The sequence below is a fragment of the Taudactylus pleione genome, unplaced genomic scaffold (genome assembly GCF_031769625.1).
Source record: "Taudactylus pleione unplaced genomic scaffold, aTauple2 ptg000136l, whole genome shotgun sequence".
Lineage (NCBI taxonomy): Eukaryota > Metazoa > Chordata > Amphibia > Anura > Myobatrachidae > Taudactylus > Taudactylus pleione.
This window is the reverse complement of record NW_028284538.1, coordinates 3,187,488-3,214,185: the sequence shown is the minus strand read 5'-3', so window position 1 is coordinate 3,214,185 and position 26,698 is coordinate 3,187,488. Positions and strand designations below refer to the sequence as shown.

The window sequence follows — 26,698 nt, the reverse complement described above, 5'->3', positions numbered from 1 at the left end:
TTCATGCTTGGTTTGTGCTCCAACATGCCCTGTCAAGTGTAGGACTTTATATAGACAGGTGTATGCCTTTCAAAATCATGTCCAATCAACTGAATTTGTCACAGGTGGACTCCAATTAATCTGTAGGAACATCTCAAGGATGATTAGTGGAAACAGGATGCACCTGAACTCAATTTTGAGCTTCATGGCAAAAGGCCCCCATACATCAGCAATTGATTGCAGCAATCGTGCAATTTGCAATCGATTGTGTATAAAAATCTTTCCCTTTTTCAATCGATTGCAGATTACACAATTGCCACAATCGATTGTGTATAAAAATCTTTCCCTTTTTCAATCGATTGCAAATTGCACGATTGCTGCAATCAATTGCTGATGTATGGGGGCCTAAAGGGCATGAATACTTATGTACATGTGATTTCTTAAGTGTTTTTGTTTTAAAATTTTTCAAATAAATTTTCAAAAATCTCAAAGAAACTTTTTACACGTTGTTATTATGGGGTATTGTGTGTAGAATTTTGAGGACAAAAATGAATTTATTCCATTTTTGAATAAGGCTGTAACATAACAAAATGTGGAAAATGTGAAGCATTGTGAATACTTTCCGGATGCACTGTATGTGTGTTTGTACCAGCAGTGCTATAATACAATATAAAGGGGAACGATACATAACCACAAGGGGTGAAGAAGACCTCACAGTCCTCTGTAGCCTCTGATCTTGATCAGGCCAGCAAGAGCTGTAAGTAACCCCTAGTCATGTCTTCAGATCCCCACTAAGTTCTTCCGACCATGTCTTTCTTCTGAGCTCCAGACACAGCTTTTACCTTGGCTACAGTCAGGGAGCTGGGTACCCAATTGCCAACCTTTACAGTATATCCAAGGGCTGGGCAGAGACTGATGCCCTATGCATCTCTTGCACCCCCCCTGCCAACACTGGTTCCACAAAGTCTGAAAAAGAGCATAATCCCTGATTATTAACTCCACTGTGGTAATTTCATTTAATTAACCCCTTGTAGTCTTTTTGTGAGATCCAGACTTAATGCTGTTCCTGTGGGCATTTGGTCCTGGGACCAGCAGCAACAAGTGATGGCGCCTGGTGCACTTTTAGGATGCAGGCTTTGTGATATTGGTACCCCCTGGCTACAGCTGTGTCAGAGACAGTTTGTCATAAAATACGTTTCAAAATTACAGCAATACATAATAATACGTATACATAATTGGGGTTAAATTTGTTAGGAAAGAGGGCCCCGATGGGCTTGATGTTTACTGAACATAGCTGGCACCAGTGACGTGCAGTGAGGTCAATGGCTGGGAAGGCACACATGGAGATGGGTCTGAGTGCTGGGAGCCTGTGTCATCCCTACTCACTGTAACTCTCCCCTCACTAAGCTTCAGTGTCCATTGATTCTCCTACTTGCATCACTGTGTCTTCTCTTGCTGCTGCTGACTGAGCTGAGCTCCGACCAAGGTGTCCATAAGTGCCCAAGGCACCCCCCCCCCCATTCTCAGAGGCATGCATCTATCAGCTCTCTATCTGTGCAGCTTACTGGTGTGGCCCCGCCCCCAACTATGCAAGCAGTGTCTGACTATACAGAAGCGGTTAGGGTTAGGGTCCCCGCCGGGAGGGTTAGGTTTAGGGTGCGGGGAGGGGGGGTTAGGTTTAGGGTTAGGCACTAGGAGGGGAGGTTAGGGTTAGGCACCCCTTATGGAGGGTTAGGGAAGGGAGGGGGGGTTAGATTACTTACCTCCGCTGTCGGGATTTCCTCTGCGTCGGGCCAGCGCTGTCGGGATTTGAACCGCCGGCATTTCAATCCAATTCCACGTCTGAGGGGGGACATAAAGTTGCGGGCACAGTAGAAGTGTCACCAGGCTGCTGGCACCATGAGTACTGCTGTACATTCCTATGTAGTGAGGAGGCTGCCTAACTCTAAGTGACTGAATCTTACCTTTCAGTGACGCAAATCTCCTAAAGTCTCCTAGGGATAACTCTAATGACACTTTTTGCAGTAAGTGGGGTCCACTACAAATTCTCCATAATACGTTTTATACCTTTATGTGCTGATGTGTAGAAGATTAGGGAGGAGATTGGCCAGCAGTGTAATATTGGGCTAGTAAATTTGAAGAATGAAATTGAATGTTCCCCGTCCCTTCCCTTCCTCCAAATAATATGAAGGGAGTTCACAGTGTCTTTGGGGTCTATTTACTAAGCCTTGGAGATAGAGTACCAACCAACCAGCTCCTAACTGTCACTTTACAGGCTGTATTTGAAAAACAACAGTTAGGAGCTGATTGGTTCTCTCCAAGGCTTAGCACTTAGGGCCCGATTCAGACCTATTCGCTAGGCTGCGTTCGCACGCAGCCATCAGGAGGCCGAGTATGCAAATCCCGCGATCGCACGGCATGGCATCAGGATGCCCACTATGTCTTAGTGTACGGCGGCAGTGCGATCGCAAGCCAGTCTAATGACACCCACTTTCCCTTTGCAGCACAAGTCATCTCCAGGAAGTGTATATTACCATCGGTAACATCGAGAACCATCGTAGGCATACGCAGTGCTTGAGGTTAAACCCTACCCTACCACAAGCACTGCGACTGCTTCAATGTTTAAACAAGCCAGGTGACGTGTACAATGATGCTGCCTTGTAATTAAGGACACCCAAAAAACGCCGTTTTGACTCTCAGACACGACTGCGTTCGCACCACCACTGCCCCGTTTTCATGGACCTTCCCCTGTCACCACCACAAACGGCACATTCTGTCACTCAAACTAGCATGCGCAGACAGCGACAATCGGCCAGCAGCGTGCGAACGCAGCCTAGGGAACGGGTCTGAATCGGGCCCTTAGACCGCTGTGTTTCTGGACAGTGTGTGGGTAACTGGTGTAGCTTTCAGCGAATGCTATTTTACATGAACTAGTGAACAAGACCTCTTTGCACTTTCCCCCCCAAATATATAGGACTGTACAGTTGTGAAAAAGACGTCCGGTAAGCATGTCCCTATATGTCCACGTGTGACGGGAGGAGCCCGCAGGACCCAAAGACCCATCATGGATCCTCTGATACAGGAGAGAGACAAGGACCAGGAGATACTAGAAGTCATAAACAGGATCATTCAGCTGCTGACGGGAGAGGTGAGCACTGGGCACTGCTGGGAATGGGACTTATGGGGACTGTTAGTGCACAAGCTACACCGTGTGCTATGGTTAGTGTCCTGTGCACTAGTCCCTAGTTATGCAGTAATGCAGAGGGTGACTGGGGATGATAAGTGTGTGTGTGTGTGTGTGTGTGTGTGTGTGTGTGTGTGTGTGTGTGTGTGTGTGTGTGTGTGTGTGTGTGTGTGTGTGTGTGTGTGTGTGTGTGTGTGTGTGTGTGTGTCAGTGACTGTTTCTCTTTGTAGGAGTGGGAGTATGTAGAAGGACATGGAGACCTGTACATGGATGGAGGAATGGGAAATCGCCATCCTGATGGATCCCTGGGTAAGAGGAAGTTTAGCATTAGCTTTATCTCTGGAGAAGTTTATCACCACTTGGGAATTCAATTGCACACAATATTTTTTTGTGCAGTAAAAACTGGACTTTACCGCATTTGCTTTTTCTGGGAAATTCAATTATCCCCCCGTTTCTTCTTTAGGGTCCATAGGCTCCACAGGGAGACCTTGGGGTATAGCTGGATCTAGCTTTGCTCCCAGGATGCACTGGAACCATCCTCCTCTATACCCTCAGTTCTAGTTGGTGCCCGGTCAGAGTTGGGTCACTGTTTTGCGCATAGGGGCAGATTAGCAGCCCCAAAGCTGATTGTATTTTTTGTGTCATTAGATTTTTTCCTTTTGACTCTTCAGAGCAGGCAGCGGCAGACTGTCCATTAGACGTCTTCGTTGCCACTCCATCACCCTGCCGGTGCCGTGATGCCAGTACAGATCTGGGAATCCGGGGCTGGGGTTTGTTCTTTTTGGGCCACGCGGGACTCCCAGGACTGCTGCCGGACATACAGGGACAGGTAAGAGCGAACCACTGCTTGCGGTGATCCGCGTATTAGTAGTCCATGCCTCCAGTCTCTGGGGACAGACCAGAGGTGCTGGCTGTGGCGGCAGGCACACAATACCCTGCGCTCCACTAGACCACCAGGGACTTGAAGTCGGTGCGGGAGCCGGCATCCCGGGGGTAAATTGCCAACTAGGGGAGACAGCCTTCCATGTTTATCGGCTCCTCCCGTCAGCTCAGTGCACCTTTCCGCTAAGGTCTGGCTTTGCTGAGTTGCTCTCCTCCTACAGCCACTCCCCCTCTGAGGTCTCCGCCGGCCATTTTCTCATGGTGCATCGCAGACCTCTCCAGACAGCGTGCGGACCAGTCCCCTTGTATACCTCTTCCCTGGGGTTAGTATATACAGCACTATAGCCTTCCCAGACTCTGAATCTGGGCGGTTGATTGTAGTGCCAAGTTGCAGTAGGTAATTTCTATCTGCATTGTATGTGACTTATGCTAGCTCTGACTGTCTGTGTCTTTTTTTCCGATTCTGTCAGTCTATATCTATCCCTTTCCTTTTCTACAGCCCTAACAGGTGTTTGTGGGGAAGTTTCTTTGATCTCACATATATAGACTCAAGTATTTGTGAGGTCTGTCACATACAATTGTGAGCTACACGGGGCCATATTGTTCGAAAAGTGATTAGCATACATTGTGAGTGTTTATTATTGCGCCTTCTGATCTATATTATAATATATATATTATATTGTTGGACATGTCTGACGAGGAGGTCGAGCACACTGCTGCACTCCTGCAGGTGCTGTGCTGCATGGGTAGGAAAGGAGGATTTATCTCGGGATGGCTTATGTGTGAGGTGCTATCAGTTGCCTGGTCCCTCAAACACCCCCAACAACGGGACAGGATCCCCCTAGAGCATTTTTTTCTCAGGTACTGGCCTCAATTGCGGATCGCCTGACTGTCCCGACTGTTTTGCTCCATATGGGGTTACCCCAAACAGCTATCCTTCCCTCTCAGGGTATATCGCAGTTGTTGCAGTCTGCTCCTGTGCCACAGACTGTCACTCCCTACCATGGGTTACCGCACTATATGCAATCCCCTCCAGTACCACAACAGTCTGTCATTCTCTTCCAGGGACTTACACAAGCTGTACAACCACCCTGGGTGGATGTTTTTTCTAGTTCAGTTCAGAGTTTGGCAGCTTCGTCTACGGCCTTTCAGATCATTTTCCGGAATGAAAAACCTCAGAAGGCATCTAAACGCCCTGTATTGTCATCCAAGTCTACGCAACTATCGGACATAGATGTGTCATCAGATAATGGGGAAGTGGCGGAGGGGTTGAGTTCTGATTCCCCTGCACAGGAGGTGGAGCCTAAATCAAATATTAATATTCCAGCCTTGGCAAGGGTGGTCCAATCCATACTTGATATAGAGGATGATGTTCCTGCCCCTAAATCCTCAGTTTAAACAGGCAAAGGTGACTTTGGCAGTTTTCCCTCTCTCTGACCAGCTGGCAGACCACATGGTGGAGGCTTGGCAATCAGCTGGTAAGAGGTATCAACTGCAAAAGCATTTGGCCTCATGTTATCCATTCCCTGAGGGTCATTGCAAGAAGTGTGAATCACCGCCTGCCATGGATTCTCATGTTACTTGCCTGATTAAAAGTGCTACGTTGCCTATGCCTTCCATTTCTTCGCTTAAGGATTCTACAGATAGGAAGGTAGAGACGTGCCTGAAATCAATTTATTCTCTCTCTGGAGCTGTGGCCCATCCGTCCATGGCTATATCATGGGTGGTCAAGACCATAGAGAGCTGGGCGAATGTTCTGGAGGACCACCTTCCCTGAGGAGGCTCAAAGGTCTTTAGTGGGCCACATGAGGGATGCAGCTGCTTTGGATGCCAGTCTACTGACCTCCAGGGTCTCGGCCGCTCCCTGTGGTTACGCTCATGAAGAGTGGATGTGGATTGCAAAAAGGGCCTGGAGGCCTTGCCCTTCAATGGGGAGATATTGTTTAGCCCAGACCTGGCTAAATTTGTAGACACACTGGAAAAATCTAAATAAGCTTTTCTGCCATCGGCATCTGCGCCTTCAAGGGCTAGAACCTCTTCTTTTCGGTCCTTTCGTTCTCAAGGAAAGCCCATCTGCTCCACGGGAGGTTTCTGTCTTAGGACACCTGGGTTACGGTTTGACAGGTGTACCGCCACAGTCAAACTCCCCACCTGCCACTGTCCCCGAAGCGGGTCTATTCCTAGAATATCAGCGGCCAAATCGACCTCTAAGCCTAGGAAACAGGCATGGAGAGCCAGATGCCCTACTTCCAAGTCAAAGGATAAACCCTCAGCCTGAAGGGACGGGCCTCCCTCTGGGGGATCCCAGGGTGGGAGGCCGACTTCTTCAGTTCGCCCAGTACTGGTGTCACACCACCAAGGATGCTTGGGTAAAATAAATGGTCTCTCGGGGGTACGCCCTCTCATTCCGTCAAAGACCTCCCTACCAGTTTTTCTGCTCGAGCCCTCCACTGGACAAGAATAAGGGATTACATGGTATCACTGGACATTCAGGATGCATACCTACATGTCCCCATAACGCCTTCCCACCAGCGTTATCTGCGGTTTGCTATACTGCAACAACACTTCCAGTTTCGGGCGCTGCCCTTTGGCCTCTCCACGGCTCCAAGGGTATTTACCAAAATTATGGCTGTCATGGCAGCCCACCTACAGAGTCAAGGTATTCGACTCCTGCGGTACCTCGACCACCTCCTCTTGCTGGCGGGCTCTCCGGGGGCACCTGACGATCGCTTGTCTACAAGCGCACGGGTGGCTGAACAATTGGAGAAAGTCCTCCCTAATTCCCTCCAGAAAAGATCTCCTCTCTGCAAGTGCGGGTGCACAGTTGTCTGCGCAGTCCCTGGGTATCGGTACACTCGGCAATGCAGGTTCTGGGATCTATGGTGTCCACATTCAACATGGTGGAATATGCCCAGTTCCATTCAAGGCCCCTGCAGGTGCTGATACTATCCAAGTGGAACGGATTGCCCCACCGGATCAGGACTCAGACGCTGGTGCTTTCTCCGGAGGCTACAAACAGCTCATCTCACCAAGGGTCGCCCCTTTTGGATCCCGGACTGGGTATTTCTGAAAAGGGAAGCCAGTCTCCGGGGTTGGTGCGCGGTGACAGGCGCGCACTCATTTCACGGCCGTTGGACAGCGGACAAAGCAATTCTTCCAATCAACATTATGGAACTTCGGGCTGTGTACAGGGCCCTCATGATGACAAGACACATTCTTCAGGGAAAGGCCGTGCAGGCTCACTCCGACAACGCCACCACGGTGGCGTACTTCATCCATCAAGGAGGCACTCGAAGTCGGGCAATGACGGATGTGTCACGCATCCTGACTTGGGCAGAGTGTCATCTCCCGGCCTTCATTTTGGGAGTCCTCAATTTTGAAGCGGGCTTCCTCAGCCGTCACGACGTGCATCCAAGGGAATGGTCTCTTCACCAAGAGGTGTTTCAACTCCTAGTGGACAAATGGGACCTCCCAGAGGTGGACCTCATGGCCTCCCGTCACAATCACAAGCTGTCAGTGTGCGGGTCTAGGACAAGCAAGCTTAGTGGACGCTCTGTCAGTGAAGTGGACCTTCCAGTTTGCGTACCTATTTCCTCCAGTATCCCTGCTTCGTCTGGTTCTTCGGGCAAGACGGAGGCACGGTCCTGCTGATGGCTCCAGCTTGGTCCAGACGTCATTGGTACTCAGATCTTCGGAGTCTCTCTATCGACACTCCTGCTGCCTCAACATCCGGACCTGTTGTCACAGTGTCCTTGCCTTCACTCGGACCTGGGTCGTCTGTCTTTGACGGCGTGGCTCTTGAGACATTGGGGCCTTCTCCTTTCGTCATCCCTTTCTGATATTTCACCAGGACAGGGCTGTGCTTCGCACTCACCCTGAATTTCTTCCTAAAGTGGTTTCTAATTTCCACATTAATTAGGAAATTATAGTGCCGGCCTTTCAGTCACTTGACCTCTCGATGCTCTCAGGATTTATGTGGACCGGACCAGTTCCCTGGTCCGGTCCACATAATCGGACTCCTTATTTGTGCTCTTTGGATTTCACAAGAAAGGATGGCCAGCCAACAAATAAACATTGGCTAGATGGCTCAGAGGCTTACACACAGGCAGGCCTGCCTGTTCCGGCTTCTGTTAAGGCACATTCTACTCGGTCTGTGGGCAGCTCCCTGTGGCCCCTCGGCTGTTCAGCTTTGTAAGGCGGCCACGTGGTCTTCCATCCAGACCTTTCTGAGGTTCTATGCATTTGACACCTTTGGCTTCAGGATGCCTTCTTTGGGCGCCAGATTCTTCTGTCAGTGCAGGAGCGTCCCCACCCTTAAAAGGACTGCTTTGGGACATCCCCAAGGGCTCCCTGTGGAGCCTATTGAACCTTTGAAGATGAAAATGAGAATTATGGTAGAACTTACCTTTGTTAACTCTCTTTCTTCGAAGTCCATAGGGTCCACAGGGCACCCGCCCTGACGCACCTGGATTCATGTGGGTTCTCGTACTGGTCACTGGTTTTCCGCCTCCTTCTCTGTGAGTGTGATTCTCGAGTGTTCCAGTCTCTTTTTCTGCCTTTGGCTACTTACCAACTGAGGCTTGGGGGCGGGGTATAGCGGAGGATGGTTCCAGTGCATCCTTGGAGCAAAGCTTTTAACTGCGTGGTGCCCAGGATCCAGATCCAGCTATACCCCAAGGTCTCCCTGTGGACTCTATGCACTTCGAAGAAAGAGAGTTAACAAAGGTAAGTTCTTACCATAACTCTCATTTTTCACTGCACTAAATATTTCCCGCTTTCGGCTGTGAAAAAAAACCGGGAATGTTGTTTCGCCTGCCTCCGAGCAGGTGAAATAAAAATATCCGATAGTGACATTTGAGTAGCCCACGGGGAATCAATTAGCCTCTGTACTTTAGTGCAGTTAATTCTATTCCCCCCTTAGTGTGAGTGTGGTGGATCTGAGATTGGCAGGAATTGCTTTATTATGCTTCATATTAATAGTTAGTTGTCTTCATTATAAGTACATATGGATTGTGAGGACATTTCCTGTCAGGAAATTGCAGACACTGAGAAGTTGAGAATAGAAGAGGACGCTACAACACACTAGAGCAGCCATGTCATACATGCGGCCCGAATAAACCTTTTCTGCGGCCCGACAGTGTGGGCCCACATATATATAATATGCGGCCCACATCCCTGCCACGATCAGAGCTCAGCTCCGATCGGGCAGGGTTTACTTCTTTTAAAGCTGGCAACGCTGGTTTCTGAAGCGATCAGAAGCCTTAGATCGCTTCAGAGGCCAGTGTTCCCAGTGATACAGCGCACGGGTGACTTCATCCGCGATGAGAGGAGCCTGCGCCTGCCGCTCTGCATCTAATTGGATCCAGTCAGCGGCAGCGTCTACGCGGGACGGTGGGAGTGAAGATGGCGTGGGCTGGAGCCGTGCCCAGCGGCCATCGTGAAGAAAGGTAAGTACTGCACAGGTGAGTGGGGCCTGTTCTATACTGGGAGGGGGCACAGCATAAGAGGCTCTGAATAAGGGGCATTACTGGGGGATCTGCATAAGGGGCACTACTAAAGATATTACTGGGGGCTCTGCATAAGCGGCAGTACTGGGGGCTCTGCATAAGGGGTACTACTAAGGATATTACTGGGGGCTCTGAATAAGGGGAATTACTGGGGGCTCTGCGTAAGGAGCATAGCTGGGGGCACTACTAGGGACATTACTGGGAACGCTGCATAAGAGGCATTACTAAGGACATTACTGGGGGCGCTGCATAAGGGGCATTACTGGGAGCTCTGCATAAGGGGCACTACTAGGGACATTACTGGGGGCTCTGCATAAGGGGCACTACTAGGGACATTACTGGGGGCTCTGCATAAGGGGCACTACTAGGGACATTACTGGGGATCTGCATAAGGGGCACTATGAAGGACATTACTGAGGGCTCTGCATAAGGGGCACTACTAAGGACATTACTGGGGGCACTGCATAAGGGGCACTACTAGGGACATTACTGGGGACACAACATAAGGGTCATTACTGGGGCACTGCATAATGGGCACTATTAGGACACTGCATAAGGGGCACAAATTCAGGGGCATTGCATAAGGGGCTCTAATACAGGGGGGACTGCATAAGGGGCACTACTACAGTGGGCACTGCATTGGTTTTTATTAATAATACTTTAAAAATTGCATATCAGATTTTTTATTTTTGTTGCGGCCCACACACTCTTAGACTTTAAATATTCGGCCCAGTTGGTATTTTGAGTGTGACATGCCTGCACTAGAGGTTTAAAATCAAGCATGTTTGAAGAAATGAAGGGCTCAGAAACTAGAGGAACATGGCTTGGCAATGAGTGCTGAGTAATATTGAAATCACTAACTCCATGTAACCATTGGATAGTGAGGTTGTTCCTGAATCCCAAAGTCTCCATATCATATCTTCTCTGCATACAGAATAGGAGACAATTTTGGAAAAAGGGGGAAGAATCATATTCTTCCAGTACTGGGAGATAAGTGCTCTAGTGGCAATGAGTGACCCATTACATATTTGTTATGAAACTGAAACCAGGAGGGGTAGTGTTGAATCACATCAATGTCCGATAGAAGGAGAGTAGAGTCAGTGACCTGTTCAGTTAGCTGAAAAACATCCACCCACATATCTTGGGAAACAGAAAAGCCCCAGAATACTTGGATTAAACTCCCAGCTTTCCCCCACAGTTCTTCCAACAAAACTTGGAGCAGTGGTGTCACTAGGGTGGCTCCCGGTCACGGAGTTGGAGCTGGCAGTGCGGGGAGAGTCTCTGTAGGTGGCCTGGCACCTCCAGGATTGTTGGATATGCCCCCAAAATGATAAAACCAGGGGAGAATCTCAAGGCCACACCACCTTTCTGGGTGTTACCGACCACTGACTGGGAGGTAACAGGCCACATCATGTGAAGCCCATCTGGGGTGAGATACATCCTGCAGACAATTTATAAAAGCATTTTTTGAGTGATGGTCACTAAGACATCCGAGATGTGTTCTGAACAATCGACAAAGAAATGCCTTGGTCCGATTTCCATTTAGTATTGACAGCTAATTTAAGGTCCTCACTCTGAGACGGAAGAATTCTGTACCATGATATAATGCCTCCCTTAGGGTTTCTAGAGGTGAGTCTCAATAATAAATGTCGCAAAGGGGGAAGACAAAACAGGTGAGTGTTTGGACTGTGTTCAAATTAATTGTAACACTTGCAGGTATTTATAAAAGATCTGGGCAAGAATACTGTGTTGAGTAACTGGGTGAATGACTTGACTGAAGAGCTCGCTTCACAATGCCTGATTTATTCCAAATGGTCAAGTGGGTGACTTTAAATAATAATGTAGTGGAAACTTCCGACGACTATGAATGGATGTGTGTTCTTTTTAGGGATGTGCGGGCTTGGATTAGTTCGGATTTTCTCGCCAAATTGAGATTTTTCCCGCCAAAAATCGGGTCTCAGAAAGAGGCAAATCGTAATTTTTCATGGGCAAACATCATCATTCCTGGACAAAAGTCCATGAAAGATGATGTTTGTCCATGAAAGATGACATTTTGCCGCTTTCTGAGACCCGATTTTTGGCGGGAAAACACGAATTTGGCGGGAAAATCCAAACTAATCCGAGCCCACACATCCCTAGTTCATTTTGCTAAAAGACTGTGCAGATCCATCCCAACCTTTGGTAATTATCATCTGCTTTACTGAGCAAATCCAAACTGACATCTACCCCCATACTACATGCCATTTGTGAGTTAGAGTACCAATTACTGGTCGGCAGGCCCACAAGTGACTTACATTTATATCCCAATGGACTGCGTCAGTGACTTTAAGCCTTGGAGAAAGATAAAGTGGATGGAGATAAAGTACCAACCAATCAGCTCCTAACTATCGTTTTGCAAACACACATTAGTAGCTGATTGTTTTGTACTTTTATCTCTCTCCACTTTACCTGTCTCCAAGGCTTACCGCTAAGATTGTTTTAATTTACCCACTAAAGGGTTTGTGCAGTTTGACTTGTCTGTGTTTATAATATTAACATTATTGTTTTATTACATTTTTGCATTGCTATCAAACCATATATTTATCCATTTAGACACATATATTGTAGTGCTGTGTTTTTTTTGTTGTTGTTACTGTTTTTGTAAAAGAACAATGGCCCAGTTTTGCTTAAAAGCGCCACAAGATTTGTAACATATGGGATATTTGTAGCTGGAAGCTAAATGCTCACCAAAGGGCTGTTGCCGAGCTGAGCTTAAGTTGGCCATAATTACTCCTGCATTGTGTGCACAGAAGTAAATGCATATATAAGGGATGTAGTCATAATCCTGGCTTTCAGGATGCCAACGCTCAGAATGCCGGCACCGGATTCCCGACACCAGTCAGAACCCCGGTACCGGCATTCCGACAATAAGTAGTGTGGTTAGGGGGAGGGTTAGGCACTAGGGTGCGGGGAGGGAGTGTTAGGGGCAGGGTTAGGGTAGGGGTAGTTAACTGTAGGCGTCAGTATTGTAACCCCCATTGGGATCCCGGCATAGGGATTCTGACTGCCGGGATCCCGTACCCAACCCGTATATGATCGCCAGTATGCAGAGTTGTATGCATCTCTGCTGCTATTCATACGCTTCACAGTCATCGTCATCATCAGCGTATGTGAGAACGACATCATGTTTGGTAGGCTGGTGATCTTATACAAGCTGGCAAACGCTGTCCCAATAGGTTACAGTCTAACCACCATGCATTTCTTTCCATCAGGTCTTTCTGAGGCTACAACGGCTTCTGGAGGATTACACAGTTCTGTTCCTTCACCGGATTGTATAAGTGACGATCCCAGCATTGAGATTAACATCCGGGCTGCAAAATATGAAGAAAGTCTCCCGGACGCTGGTCTTTCTGCTCTCACTGATCATACACAAATACAGTATTCATCTAGTTCTATCAAAGCGGAATGTGACTCCTGCGAGGAGGGAAATCTCCCAGACACTGACATTCACACACCCACAGGTCACACACAGACACATCATCTATCCAGATATATCAAAGAGGAATCCGCTTCACCTAAAGAAGAGTCTCTGACAGACGAGGTCATATATGCACCAACCGAGTACACAAAACCGCAGTCTACAGATGTTCACATTAAGGAGGTGTCTGTGTCATCTGAAGAGGAGACTCTCCCAGATGCTGACAGCTGTACACCCACAGATCATACACCGATACAGTACACAATGGTTCATATTAAGGAGGAGTCTGACTGGTGTGAAGAACGGAATCTCACAGACTCTGACAATTACACCCCCACCGGCCAGGCGCTATACACATCTGCTGGTATGGAGCAACACAGCGGCTGTGATCAGATCCGTTTGGTCGGAGAGAAGCCGTTCCTGTGTGCTGAATGTGGGAAAGGATTTAAATGTAAGTCTGGTTTTGTTAGACATCAGAAGCTCCACACTGGGGAGAAAATTTACTCTTGTTCCCAGTGTGAGAAATGTTTCAGCATTAAGTCGCATTATGCTAAGCACCAGAAGCTGCATGTTGGGGAAAAGCCCTACACTTGTGCGGACTGCGGGAAAGGCTTCGTTAGTAACTCACATCTTGCTAACCATTATAAAGTGCACACGGGAGAGAGGCCGTACTTCTGTCAGGAATGTGGCAAATGTTTCAGCATTAAATCGCATCTAGTAACCCATCAGAAATTTCATACTGGGGACAGACCATATACCTGCTCTGAATGCGGGAAGTGTTTCGTCATTAAATCCAACCTGGCTACACATCAGAAAATCCACACCGGAGATAGACCCTATTCTTGTAATGAATGCGGGAAATGTTTTATTAGTAATAAAGACCTTATTATACACAACAGAATCCACACAGGAGAGAAGCCATTTTCTTGCTCAGAATGTGGGAAGTGTTTTAACACAAAATCAAATCTTGTTACACATCAGAAAATCCACACCGGAGAGAGACCGCACTCCTGCGCTGACTGTGGGAAATGTTTTATCAGTAACTCTAAGCTGGTGATACATCAGAAGAATCACACGGGAGATAAACCATTTGCCTGCTCTCAATGCGGGAAATGTTTTACTGTCAGATCCTGTCTTGTCTCACATCAGAAAATTCACTCTGGAAACAAACCGTATTCTTGCGCCGAATGCGAGAAGTGCTTCATCAATAGCTCAGATCTCAGCAGGCATCAGCGGATTCACACTGGAGAAAAGCCGTATTCTTGTGCCGAATGCGAGAAATGTTTTATCAATAGCTCAGATCTCAGCAGGCACCAGAGAATACACACAGGAGAAAAACCCTATTCCTGCCCTGAATGTGAAAAATGTTTTGCCCAAAAGTCGCAACTTTATCGTCACCAGAGAATTCACCAAAAATAGGAATTATAATAATCTGCTGAATGAGAGCCATGTATTATGGTCTTATTTATAACGTAATTTCAGTCATCTCCATGGCATTAATGTTTCCTAAAAGGGTATATTCTTAATGACCTTGGTATGGGCTATTACACTAAATGAGGTGTATCAAACCTATGAGAGAGATAAATTAGAGAAGTTGCCCATAGCAACTATCAACTGTAGCTGTCAATTTATCTAGCACAGGCTATAAAATGCCAAAAGCTGATTGGTTGCTACGGGCATCTTCTCACTTTATCTCTCTCCCTTTAGTATGAGCTAGGGAAGGTATATTTTTTCACAGCCATATGGTGCATACACACAATCAGATTTTTCCTTCAGATCTGAACGATAACGATTTAAAAATCGTTCTGTCGTTCATATCTGAAGGAAAATCTGACATGCCTGAACGATGTACGATGAACAATGCACGTTCCCGTTTGTCAGATAACGATATCTGATGGGTTTGCAGTCAGACTTGGACGATTCCATTAATTTTAATGCAGTCAAAAATCGTTCAAATCGTTCAAAACTTTGGTAAAATTGTTCAAATCGTTCAATCATTCATCTGACAAATCTGACCGTGTGTATGCTCCAATAGACTGATTTGGTCAGTCGATTCTCTTACAAGTAGATATATCAGAGATAGCATGCAGCAATGGAAAACATAAGATCAGTGTATCAACTGTGTAAATGACATAAAAAAATAGATATTAAAGCAGCAATATCATGAGGTATTTTTTGTTTTGTTTTGCAATAATAATTGCGGCAGGCTACTAGAAGAATGCTGTTTTATCATTTTCCTTGTTTTGCTACTTCAGGCTGCTATTAATTTTTTTTCTGCTTCCAGGTTATGGACTACCATGCCAACCACATGTCACATGAAGTAGTGAGCAGAGAGGCTTTGGGAACCCCCTCTGAGCTGTGTGCCCTGTAATATAAGATTTCCCTTCCTTCTGACTCTCCTGCTATCATGTGAAATGCTGAGCACTGTGGGCTTCATTCAGAGCCGCTCGTAAGCGGCCGCTCGTTCGTTACGAGCAATGTTCGCACATCTGCGCATGCGTACGGATTGTAATACGCACGCGAGAACCAGTCAGTGCGGCCGAAAATTGTGTGCTCGCTAAATAGCGAATTTTGCTATTTTGAGTGACAGGAGGAGGCGTTTGCGGGTGGTAACAGGGGAAGGTGCTTGAAAACGGGGAGTGGAATTCCGAACGCAGGCGTGCCTAAAGGTCAAAACGGGCGTTTTAAGGGTGTGCATAATTAATATAGCAGCGTCATTGACCACGTCACTTGGTTGTTTTATAGTCAGAACTGCTCGCAAGATTGCGGTATGAAAAACCAGCCACAAGAATAGCGAGCAGTTCATACGCCGTTCGATGTACTTGATTAATCTAATAAATAACGGACATGACGTATGATGCGAGCGGCCAGGGGGCGTCTTTTTCCAAAATACGACCGGATGGTTTTTTCCTTCGTTCAGACATAGAGGCGTCAACAGACTGCAAAGAGCGAACGGTTCATTTAAATAGCCACCCCCTTTTTCTGAACGAGCGAGCGCAAATAGCGTCCGGCTCTGAATCAGGCCCTGTGTGAGCTCCTAGCAACTAGGTTTTTTGCAACCTTCAGATTTTGAAAATGCATTCACGACTTTTAGAAGGAAATCTAAAAAAAAAACATACTAAAATCAAGTTTATTCTTAAAAGGGGTTTAACTTTTTAAAGAAAAAAAATAAAGCCTTTCCTTGAGTGTGATTGCTGCTTTAAAATGTTTGTCCATGTTTGGACAACTCCCCTTAAGCTAATGGGGCCCATACATCTGCAATGAATTGCCCCAAATCCCGGTTCTGCTGGGGATGAGGAATCTGGGAAATCCACTATGTTGGAAAAATCTAATTTCCCCGATTCTGACCCAAATATGGTAGAAGTCGGCTAGTCTGGATTTTTATCATGTTGAATTTCTCCAATCCACAATCGATATCGACCATCGCCCGTGCATGCAGGCCAACATGGTCGATAACGACCATGTTAACCCGTTTACTATCGATTGATCGCGGGTCGTTACAGTGTTTGGGGGTTTGCTGGATGTTCGATCCAGCACATGCAGGACGATGAGCCAACGATCGTCTGATCGTTGTCTCATCGTTAAGTCGCTCCATGTGTACGGAGCTTAACACATTTTCCTACAGAGGTCTTGGTCAGGGTTATAGTTGTCCAAAGGAAGATGACCCATTTCATAATATTGTACATTTTATGCTACAGAAGTATAATAATGAATACACCATATCAGTGTTATTTATTTGTTTGTCCACATATGTACACCTTGAGGGGAATTACAGTGTAAGAATGTTTTGCTATAATAAATATGTGCTATGAGTGTACTATTTTTTATTGAAGAAATGTATCTTTATTTTCTCCTCTCTCCACCAGTCTTTATCTTATTTTTAGAAACGTGGAGTATCCATAATCCTTAAGTGATAATAGCAGCACCTTGTCTCATATATTTATGTATTTCTAAATTAAGAACCAGCTCACCTGATGCACCCCAGGACCCTCCAATATGGCACTACAAGGATCAGCATACCCTCCAGCTTCTGATCCTATCCATTCTTCTCAGAACAGTGATACACTATTGGAAGTTGCTCAAGCAATTTATTGACCCATCACAGGTGCGTGTAAGGGAGGGGTTAATCTAGACAAGAAAAACACAGAATCAAATTCCCCAAACACACTGCAATAGGCCAACAAAAGAGCCTTAAATCCTACATGCAGGCCCGGCGACGGGGGGGACAAAGGGGTCCCGAACCATCAGGAATTTTGGGAGTCCAGTTCATGTGTCCCCCTTGCCTTTGCCACCTGCTGTGTAACTTGCTTACACAGCAGCTGGCAGAGGCAACAGTAAGCAGGGCACCCGGCACAGCTGCTGCAGCTAGATCCACCGTGGCCGGCACAAGCAGAGTCAGGGGTGGAGGAAAGCAGCCGATGCAGCGTACGTGACGTCATTACATCAAGCCGCTGGATGAGGGAGGAGCCACCTGCCGGGCCGAGCCTTGGCCACCAGGAAAGAGTACAACATTCAGCTCTGCAGGTAAGTGTGGTGCGGGGCCAGGCTGGGCTAGAAAATCATGGGGTAGGCTGCAGATGAAGGAGGGGGGTGACAGACACGGGGACTGGGGGAGAGGGTGTAAAAGACAGGTCCTGGTAGGATGGGGGTGTAACAGAAAGGCTGGGGGAGAGGGAGGGTGTAAAAGACGGGCTGGGGAGAGGGTGTAAAAGACGCGGGCTGGGTGGAGTAAAAGACAGGATGGGGGGTTTAAAAGATGGGCTGGGGGAGAGGGGGGTGTAAAAGTCACAGACTGGGGGAGAGGGGGGTAGTAAAAGTCACAGAGACTGGGGGAGGGGGTGGAAAAGATGGGCTGGGGAAGAGAGGGAGTGTAAAAGACGGGCTGGGGAGATGGGGGGTGTGACAGACACAGGCTGATAAAGAGAAGGGGGGCACAGGGCCAGGGTCGGCAACAGAAATCTTGGGGCCCGGTACACTGATGTCTCTGGGGGCCCCTCTTTCTCATGACCACCCCCGATCTCGCACATCCCTCCCCTGCATGTGTGATATGTGAAGTATGATATTGTTAACTGAAATATATGCCAGCATTTCTACTGTACCCAGCCCATATCCCCTTCTGTACGCAGGCCATATCACCTTCTTGTCTACCCAGCCCATATCCCCTTCTTCTGTACGCAGCCCATATCACCTTCTTGTGTACCCAGCCCATATCCCCTTCTTCTGTACGCAGCCCATATCACCTTCTTGTGTACCCAGCCCATATCACCTTCTTGTGTACCCAGCCCATATCACCTTCTTGTGTACCCAGCCCATATCCCCTTCTTCTGTACGCAGGCCATATCACCTTCTTCTGTACGCAGGCCATATCACCTTCTTGTGTACCCAGCCCATATCCCCTTCTTCTGTACGCAGCCCGTATCACCTTCTTGTGTACCCAGCCCATATGACCTTGTGTACCCAGCCCCTATCATCTTCTGTCCCCAACCCTTATCACCGATCTCTGCCCCAGCCCCTATCAGCTTCCTAAGCCCCTTCACCATCTGCCGTCCCCAGCACCCATCCTCTATGCTTCTATCATCACCTATCCCTTTTCAAAAGCGCAGCGTAGCCTGCATGATGGCCCAGCGGGGAAGACGTGTGGCAACGTGACCTATGATGTCACGCAGCCGCGTTGCACTCTTAAGGTCAGACCCAGCCTGGGCCGCAGCTGAGCCACCTGGAAGAGCCCAGCGCTGCTTGGGCCAGGCTTCAAGGGAATCGGAGCTGAGGCTGGGCAGTAGCTATTGGTCCCGGCGGCCACGGCCCAGCAAGAACAATAACATTGTCGGCTTGTTTTGTGCCCGTCCGGTCCTCGTAGTCCCCCCCCCCTGTTGACGGGCCTGCACAGGGCAGGGACAAATCGAGCATGTGGAAACACATGGGCTGGGGAAAATGAGAGCTGAGAGACACGGGGGCTCAGGAATAAAGATGGAGGAAGACTTGGGGGGAAAATAATGCTGAGAGATACAGGCAGATGGAGAAGCATAGGGGATGAGGCTGGAGACAGAGATGGTACTGGAGTGAAGAGGGTTAAGGCTGGTGCAACACAGGCAAGAATAAGGTTGAGAGAAGGGATGAGCCGAATGCCAGCCTGCATGTACTTACTGAGAGGGCATAGGGGGCCCCAAAAACATGAGTGTACCGGGCCCAAGATTTCTGTTACCAGCCCTGCATACATGATAATAGTAATGCAGAGATCTCAGTTACATACATTTGCAAACCTATGGTAAGCTACTAGCCCCACCCAGGCGCCGCCCCCTAAGTGTGAGGGGCCAGGGTGCACTGCCGCCCTGTTACAGCGCTGTCTGTGTATCACGATTCTGAGGAAACCAGGGAAAACATGCATTGCTAGGGTTAAATTTACTAAAGTGAGAGTTTTTACAAGTGCGCTTTAAAAGTGATGTTGCCCATTGCAACCAATCAGATTCTACTTAACATATAACTAGCACCTTCTAGAAGATAATAGCTAGTTTCTGATTGGTTGTTATGGGCAACATCACTTCAACTGATTTATAGAGTAATATTGTTCAGTGCAGTTTCAGATTTGCATTTCAGAGACCTATAGCCACATAACTCAGAACAGGCACTGTCAGATTGTATAATGAGCAGCGCTTGAGGCATTCAATCAATGGGGAAAAAAAAATATTTTTATTCATCAATGGATCAAAATATTTTAGTATAAAATAGCATCTAAAATTTCTAAAGCATAACATATAGAATTTCTAAAGCACATATAAAAAGAGGAGAAATCCCCACATTTAGAAAAATAAAAAATCACAGCTAATGCAAAGTATAGCGCTGAAGGGTATATGCTGTTTAGAAAGAAGCTTGCGTTTGTTCAGTTTAAGGTATCAATTGTGACAAATTATGTCCAAAATGTTCCAGAAGTAAATGTGTCAATCTCTGGCCCTGATTCTGACTCGGTCGCAAGCGCTGTGCGCTCGCAACCGGCTCCGTCGTGCGCATGCGCAAGACCCGGATAGCGACAGGCACTCCGTCGCTCCGGGTCTCGTACCAAAGGGGGCGTGCTGTCGATGTTGAGTGACAGCACGCCCCTTTGGTGGGCGGGCCGGGGGGGGTTGCTGCCCAAGCGGAGGCATTCCCATGTGAACGCCTCCGTTTGGGGGCGGCCCCACTGACATCACGAGTGATGTCAGTGGGAGAGATTTCGGCTCTGTTAGACCCGAAGTCTCTCTGGGGCTTGCGGCAACGAGACCCTACCACAAGGGTCTCGTCGCAAGCCCGATAATCGCGATGGTCTTGACCATCGCGACCATCTTCCTGGCCGCTCGCTATAGCTGTGGGTGGTCACCCACAGCTATGCGAGCGGCCAGGAGGCCGTTCTAAAAAAAAAAAAAAGGCCCTGATTCAGAGCGAGCGCTCTGTCAGAGCATCCGGCTATAAATCAGGGCCTTGTTTGGCAACAATTGTAGTAATGAGATTAGGTGGAATAAACTCAAACAAATGTCCCGTTGTAAATTAGGACCAGATGGAATGGCATTTGAGTATGTGGAGTCACTGTGATTTGCCCCGTACCAGCTCTCTAATATGCAGGTTGTTAATGTCTCACATCCAGGTGAGGGGGTAATCCCCTTGGGTAAATTCCTGTATTGTCCCTGATGTCACCGGTGAAAGACCCGGGGTGCTGTGCGATCAATGTAGTGGTCTCTGCCGTGGGGGACAGTCTCTCCTGCTATATACACACACACACGCACTGCAAACAGCCTAGTTTGACATATACAGTATCTACATGTCTAAAAGCCAGTCTTCATATTTAAGACATTTCATGTCCTTAGTCATACACTGTCTGGGACAGATTCATATACAGCTAAAGCTATCAAAGATAATATTTAATATAACAAACGCTTGCAGCAGTACACATTTGCAAAGTTTTTCAAATAATTGCTATCTCACCATTTAAAATAAATATCCTTTAAAGCCAAAATAACAATAAAGGATAACGGACATTGAATTACTTTGTAGATCAGAGGTGGTCAACCAGTCAGCGACAAAGAGACAAAAAATATCTGTAGTCAAGTTAAAGAGCCGATATGCGAGTGTCGTATACGCAATTTACATAATCTTCCCAAAATATTTTTTTTTACCTTTTTGCTTTGCTGTAATTTTTTATTATTAGGACTTTTGACAATTCTTCTTTTCAATATTTTTTTTTAATTCTGGCATGTATGCGGATGTAGTCACTCGCAGTGCCCCCTGTAGTTGTGCCCCATATGCAGTGCCCTCTGTAGTTGTGCCCCATATGCAGTGCCCTCTGTAGTTGTGCCCCATATTCAGTGCTGCCCCAATGTAGTAGTTCCTGTGGTAGTGCCCCTTATGCTGTGCCCCCAGGACTTACCTCATCGCATCGCCGGCTCCACACCGTCAGGGCTGCCGCTGACTGGATCTAACTGGATCCAGCAGGCGCACAGGCTCCTCACATCCCGGTTGACGTCATGATGTCAAATGTGCAATGCATCACTGGGGACACTGGCCTCTTTAACCTCTGATCGCTTCAGAGGCCAGCGCTCACAGTTGCAGTGGGGGTCTGCGGGGGCCGTTGCACTGCTGAGCCGCATTACAACAGCAAAAGAGCCGCATGCGGCTTGAGAGCTGCGGGTTGGCCACCCCTGGTGTAGATGGCCTGTTCTCAAAAACAGTGACACTTCCAAGCAGAACCGTAACTAGATTTTTTGGTGCCCTGTGCCAGAAAAAACATTGGCGCCACCCCTATTTTTTAAATAGGCTGATAACAAACCCAAAAAAGGGCCATGGCCTCATGGGGAAGGGCCAGGGAAGAGATAGGGGAGGCCAGGAGATGCTGGGGATAAAAGAAGAGGAAGCTACAAGTGAGAATTTATTTATTTTATTTATTTATTAACAGTTTCTTATATAGCGCAGCATATTCCGTTGCGCTTTACAATAGGAAACATTGATAGAACAAAACAGGGTAATAACAGACAGACATAGAGGTAAGAGGGCCCTGCTTGCAAGCTTACAATCTATAGGTGAATGAAAATAAACAGAAAATGTACAGGCCCAAACAGTGCTCCCTTGCCATGGCAGTGGTCCCACTACCCTAGTTATGGCCCTGCTTCCAAGGGTAAACATTTCAAAAGACAAAAAATTTTAAACCTAAATTAGGGACAGTAAAAAAAAACAAAAAACTAAAAAAAAAGTACTATGAGTAACCACTAGAGGTCACCGCAGTACCTATAACTAGCATAATAACGTGAGTAGGGTTTTCTTAAACGAAGTGGATGGAGCAATGTTTTCTGGGAGTTGTAGTTTAAATGCCCGTATAGCAGGGTTACAGACGTGACTGATTGACCAGCACGTCACCTGTACGCCTGTGTCATCCTTATGATAAAGTGACCTGACGAAGCGCTCCCTAATACTCCCGGCACATCTGTATCCCGTTATATGACTGGAATACATTAGATACAATGGAGAGGCCTGATTCTCCCCATCCAGACCTGCATCTCTAGCAATCCGCTTCCTGCTCAGGACAAAGAATACAGAAAACATTGATGGGAATATCCCAGCACACTGGTAACTATGCCATGCATGCATGTGTCTGTGTGTGCCAGGGTTGTCTCTATAGTGTGGCATTGGGTATAGTACAGGTATTATACATTATCCCACCAACATGTAACATAACGGTCTGAAGCTGAGCAAAGCCAATAATTGTTCTATGTAACCTTATGATGTAATGTACGTACCATCTATAATTTCAAGCTATTAGCCCTGTGCTGTCATTTTTGCAGACATTATTAATTCCGAGGTGCCAACTGCTGTTTGGCATCCCGACTGCTGGGATTCTGACCACTGGCATCCCGACTGCCAGGATGCTGACTACATACCGTATATGCGGGTATTGAATCATAACTAAGTAATGGTAAAACCTATGCATACATGTTGCTGAAAACTGCCCTCCCCCTAGTGCCTAACCCTAATCCTCCCCCCACCCTGCTACTTACCTTCGGTATCCCATAGGTCAGGATGTCGGTGCCAGGATTTTGATAGGCGTCGGGATTCCAGCCCCGGTAATATCTGTGGCGGCATTGCAGCCGCCAGGATACTGACTGTATACCCTGCAAACAACAATTAGATATCTGTAACAGGTATATAAGGAACTTGTCAGAGGCCAGAGAAGGGTAATGTAACTCAGTAAATTAATTTGCAGATGATGTCCTCGGTACCAGAAAACCTTTGTTAAGCTGCGTACACACGCAACGATAATACTGGACGATTTGAACGATATGCGCGGGCACGTATGGACGATAGCGATATCGTCCATCGCCCATGCATGCTGGCCAACATGCTCGATATCGAGCAGGTTACTATAGGGATCCATGATCGTTGATCGCGGGTCGCTATAGTGGCTGGCAAGTTGGTGGTGTGCTGGATGATCGATATCAATCATCCAGCACACCAGGAAGGGCACAGGACGCTGAGACAATGATATCGTTATCGTTGTCTGATCGTTTCCTGTGTATGGAGCATCATACTGATAAAATACCCAGGTACTCTGGGCCTGATTCAGAGCCGAACGCTCTGTCCAGAGCGCTCGCTCTGAATCAGGGCCCTCCTCCCTAAAAATGGAGCGGCCTCTTGGACGCTCGCATAGCTGTGGGTTACCACCCATAGCTTATGCGTGCGTCCATGATGATGGTCGCAATGGTCAAGACCATCGCAACCATCGGGCTTGCGACGAGACCCTGCGGTAGGGTCTCGGCCGCAAGCCCAGGAGTGATTTTGGCTCTATCAGAGCCAAAATCACTCCCACTGACATCACTACTGATGTCAGTGGGGCTGGACTCAGACGGTAGGCGTTCCCATGTACTGACGTTCATGCTGTCTCTCCTACACCCCGCCGGTACCAGAACGCCGGTACCGATCCGGGGATGCTGGTAGGTATCAGCTAGCGGTGACCCCGGATACCTGGACTGTGGACGGATCCAAGGGGCAGGTGAGCGGCGGGGTCCCACGGTGGGTCCCCGCCGGCAACACAGTCCAAAGACCCCAGGCAGGGGGCTCCCTGGGGACTGGCTGCAGCGTGGAGCCAGGTATTTACCTGCGCTTCCACTATGCCCCTGGGTCAGGGGGCCGCGTCTGTGCGGCAAACTCGTCCGGCGTCCCAGGGGTTAATTGCAAGCCGGGGGAGCGCGCCTTCCCTGTTCACAGCCGGCACCTCCCACGCTGCACACGGCCTCTCCACAGCGGTCTGGTCCGTCTGTGCAGCGCTCCTCCCCCGGGCCCGCCTCCTCTCTGCTCCTCGGCGGCCATCTTCAAAGGACTTGGCAAGCACTGCTGGAAACAGATTACCGGTGGCTGTGTGGTCCGGTCCCCCTGCATACATCTCCCCCGTAAAAAAGGTCAGTGTATGTAGCACTGTTTTCCTACCACAGACTTGTGTCTGTGTAGTTGAGTCAGCGCTGTTAGTGCAGGGAGTCTTCTGCATTGTATGTGACTACTTGCTGGCGCTGCTGTCTGTACTTTCACTTTCTCCTGTCAGCCATTTTACTAACCCTGACTTCCTCTGCTAAAGCCCTTGCGGTGCGGTGTTGCAGGGTGCTTATTGCCTCACTGTACAAGTATTTACCTGTGAGGTGTGTCACATACAACTCCGTTACACTCATCATGTCAGAGGGTGAACGTGACTTTCCTCTCCAGCTTACTACATGTAACCTACCATTAGCGGAGGGTGACGGTAACTCTGTTGGGTTATGTAGGGCGTGTTATTTAATTTCACGCCCGATTTCGGTCACTGTGCCACTGCAGGAGCCGCCCTGGGCTTGTTTCGCTAAGGCACTTACAACCCTTGTGGGTCAGCTAGCGACACCCCCTGCGTTTCCCCAAATGGGGTTTTCACAGCAGTCTATGGTGTCGTCTCCTATGCAGGGGTTCCCCAGACAGTTAGTGGTACCCCAGAGTCTCCCGCTGTCGCCTCCCCAGGTCTCACAAGAGCCTGCGTGGGTTAATTCCTTGTCCTCTTCGGTGCAACATCTGTCGGACGTTTTACAGGGGGAGTCATCTTTGCTGCCGCATAAGCACCTGCTCAATATGATGAGGATGATGTGTCATCTGATGACGGTGAGATAATTAACCTTTCTGACCAGGAGCCCATCCGTACTAAAGAAACGTATTCTAAGTCTAAGTTCTATATACCTGGCCTAATACGTGCTGTCCGTACGACCTTGGTTATTGAGGATGACGATCCCCCCGTGGCTAAGGGTGATGCCACGGTTTTTCCTCTTTCTGGTCAGCTAGTGGATCATTTAGAGGAGGCATGGAAAAATCCGGGTAAACAGTACCAGCCTCAAAAATGTTTGGCTTTTGCATACCCATTTGCGTATAATTATTTCTCTAAGTGGGATCTCCTCTGCAGGTGGATTCTCATGTGACACGCCTAGGACAAAGTGCTACATTGCCCATGCCCTCCATGTCCTCCTTAAAGGTTGCTATGGATCGCAAGGTTGAAATATGCCTTAAGTCCATTTATTCCTTTGCTGGAGGGGCGTCCAGACCGGCTATGGCTGTGTGTTGGGTGGCCAGAGCCATGGAGCGCTGGGCTGATAGTTTGGAGGTGCCTCTAGACTCGTCTGCAGTGCAGGCAGAGTTAGTTGGTAATCTCAGAGACTCGGCCACTTACATTAATGAGGCAGCCTTGGATATCGGTCTCCTCACCTCCAGAATCTCCTCTGCAGCTGTGGCCGCTCGTCGCACCTTATGGTTGCGTTCTTGGAAGGCGAACGCCGATTCCAAGAAGGGCTTACAATGCTTGCCGTTTAATGGACAGGTCCTGTTTGGCCCTGATCTGGACAAGATAGTAGCTACTTTGGCAGCAGCCAAGTCTGCGTGTTTCCCATTGGCTACAGTCCAGTCAGGGTCGGGTACTTCGTCCTTTGGATCTACCCTGGGTCCTGTAGGGCCAAAAGTACAGTCTTTTCCAAGACAGACCAGGCCCAAGAAGTCTGCCAAGCCCAAGAAGCAAGCTTGGAGTACAAGATGCCCTGCCCCCAAGTCTTACGACAAGCCTTCAACCTGACGGCCTGGGCCTCCCTTTGGGGGATCCCAAAGCGGGTGGCCGCCTGCTTCGGTTTGCCCAGTGTTGGTGTCTGACTACCAAGGACACTTGGGTACACGAGGTGGTCTCTCGGGGCTATGCCCTATCCTTCTGGTGCAGACCCCCCAGCAAGTTTTTCACAACAGGCCTTCTGTCAGATCAGAACAAGGCCCTGGAATTGCAGAAAGTATTGCACTCTATGCTTCAGGCTGGAGTTATAGTGCCTGTTCCATTATCACAGAGGGGCATGGGTTTCTATTCCAACTCTTATTGGTGCAGAAACCCAATGGGTCTTACCATCCTATTCTCAACCTCAAATCCCTCAACAAGTCTTTGAGGGTGCCTCGGTTCAGGATGGAGACCCTGCGTCCCATCATACTGTCAATGGAGCCTGGGGATTTCATGGTGTCGTTGGGCATCCAGGACACTTACCTGCATGTCCCCATTGTCTTAACGCATCAACAATTACTCAGGTTTGCAATACGCGACAAACATTATCAATTCCAGGCTCTGCCTTTTGGTCTAGCAACAGCGCCTCGGGTTTTCACCAAGCTCATGGCAGTCATGTCGGCTCATCTGAGGAT

At 48.1% G+C, this 26,698-nt stretch overlaps 3 protein-coding genes across 5 annotated transcripts in view; all 3 read left to right on the top strand.

Moving 5' to 3' along the window:
• Positions 1 to 16,811, top strand: part of LOC148522913 (uncharacterized) — a 40,917-nt gene extending 24,106 nt beyond the window's left edge. For 2 of the 3 annotated variants that reach the window (XM_088473503.1, XM_088473504.1), the window contains exons 3-5: positions 2,954 to 3,127; positions 3,394 to 3,472; positions 12,804 to 16,811. In XM_088473503.1, coding sequence (XP_088329629.1) covers positions 2,954 to 3,127; positions 3,394 to 3,472; positions 12,804 to 14,428 — 1,878 coding nt within the window. In that variant the 3' untranslated portion in view covers positions 14,429 to 16,811. The remainder of the gene's footprint in view (positions 1 to 2,953; positions 3,128 to 3,393; positions 3,473 to 12,803) is intronic. The other variant, XM_088473505.1, reaches the window with a different exon arrangement.
• Positions 1 to 26,698, top strand: part of LOC148522909 (alpha/beta hydrolase domain-containing protein 17C-like) — a 541,817-nt gene that overhangs the window by 411,665 nt on the left and 103,454 nt on the right. The window lies entirely within an intron of this gene.
• The window catches only part of LOC148522912 (uncharacterized), a 28,489-nt gene continuing 24,141 nt past the window's right edge, over positions 22,351 to 26,698 (top strand). The window contains exon 1 of the mRNA XM_088473508.1: positions 22,351 to 22,597. The gene's annotated coding sequence lies outside the window, so the exon portion shown is untranslated. The remainder of the gene's footprint in view (positions 22,598 to 26,698) is intronic.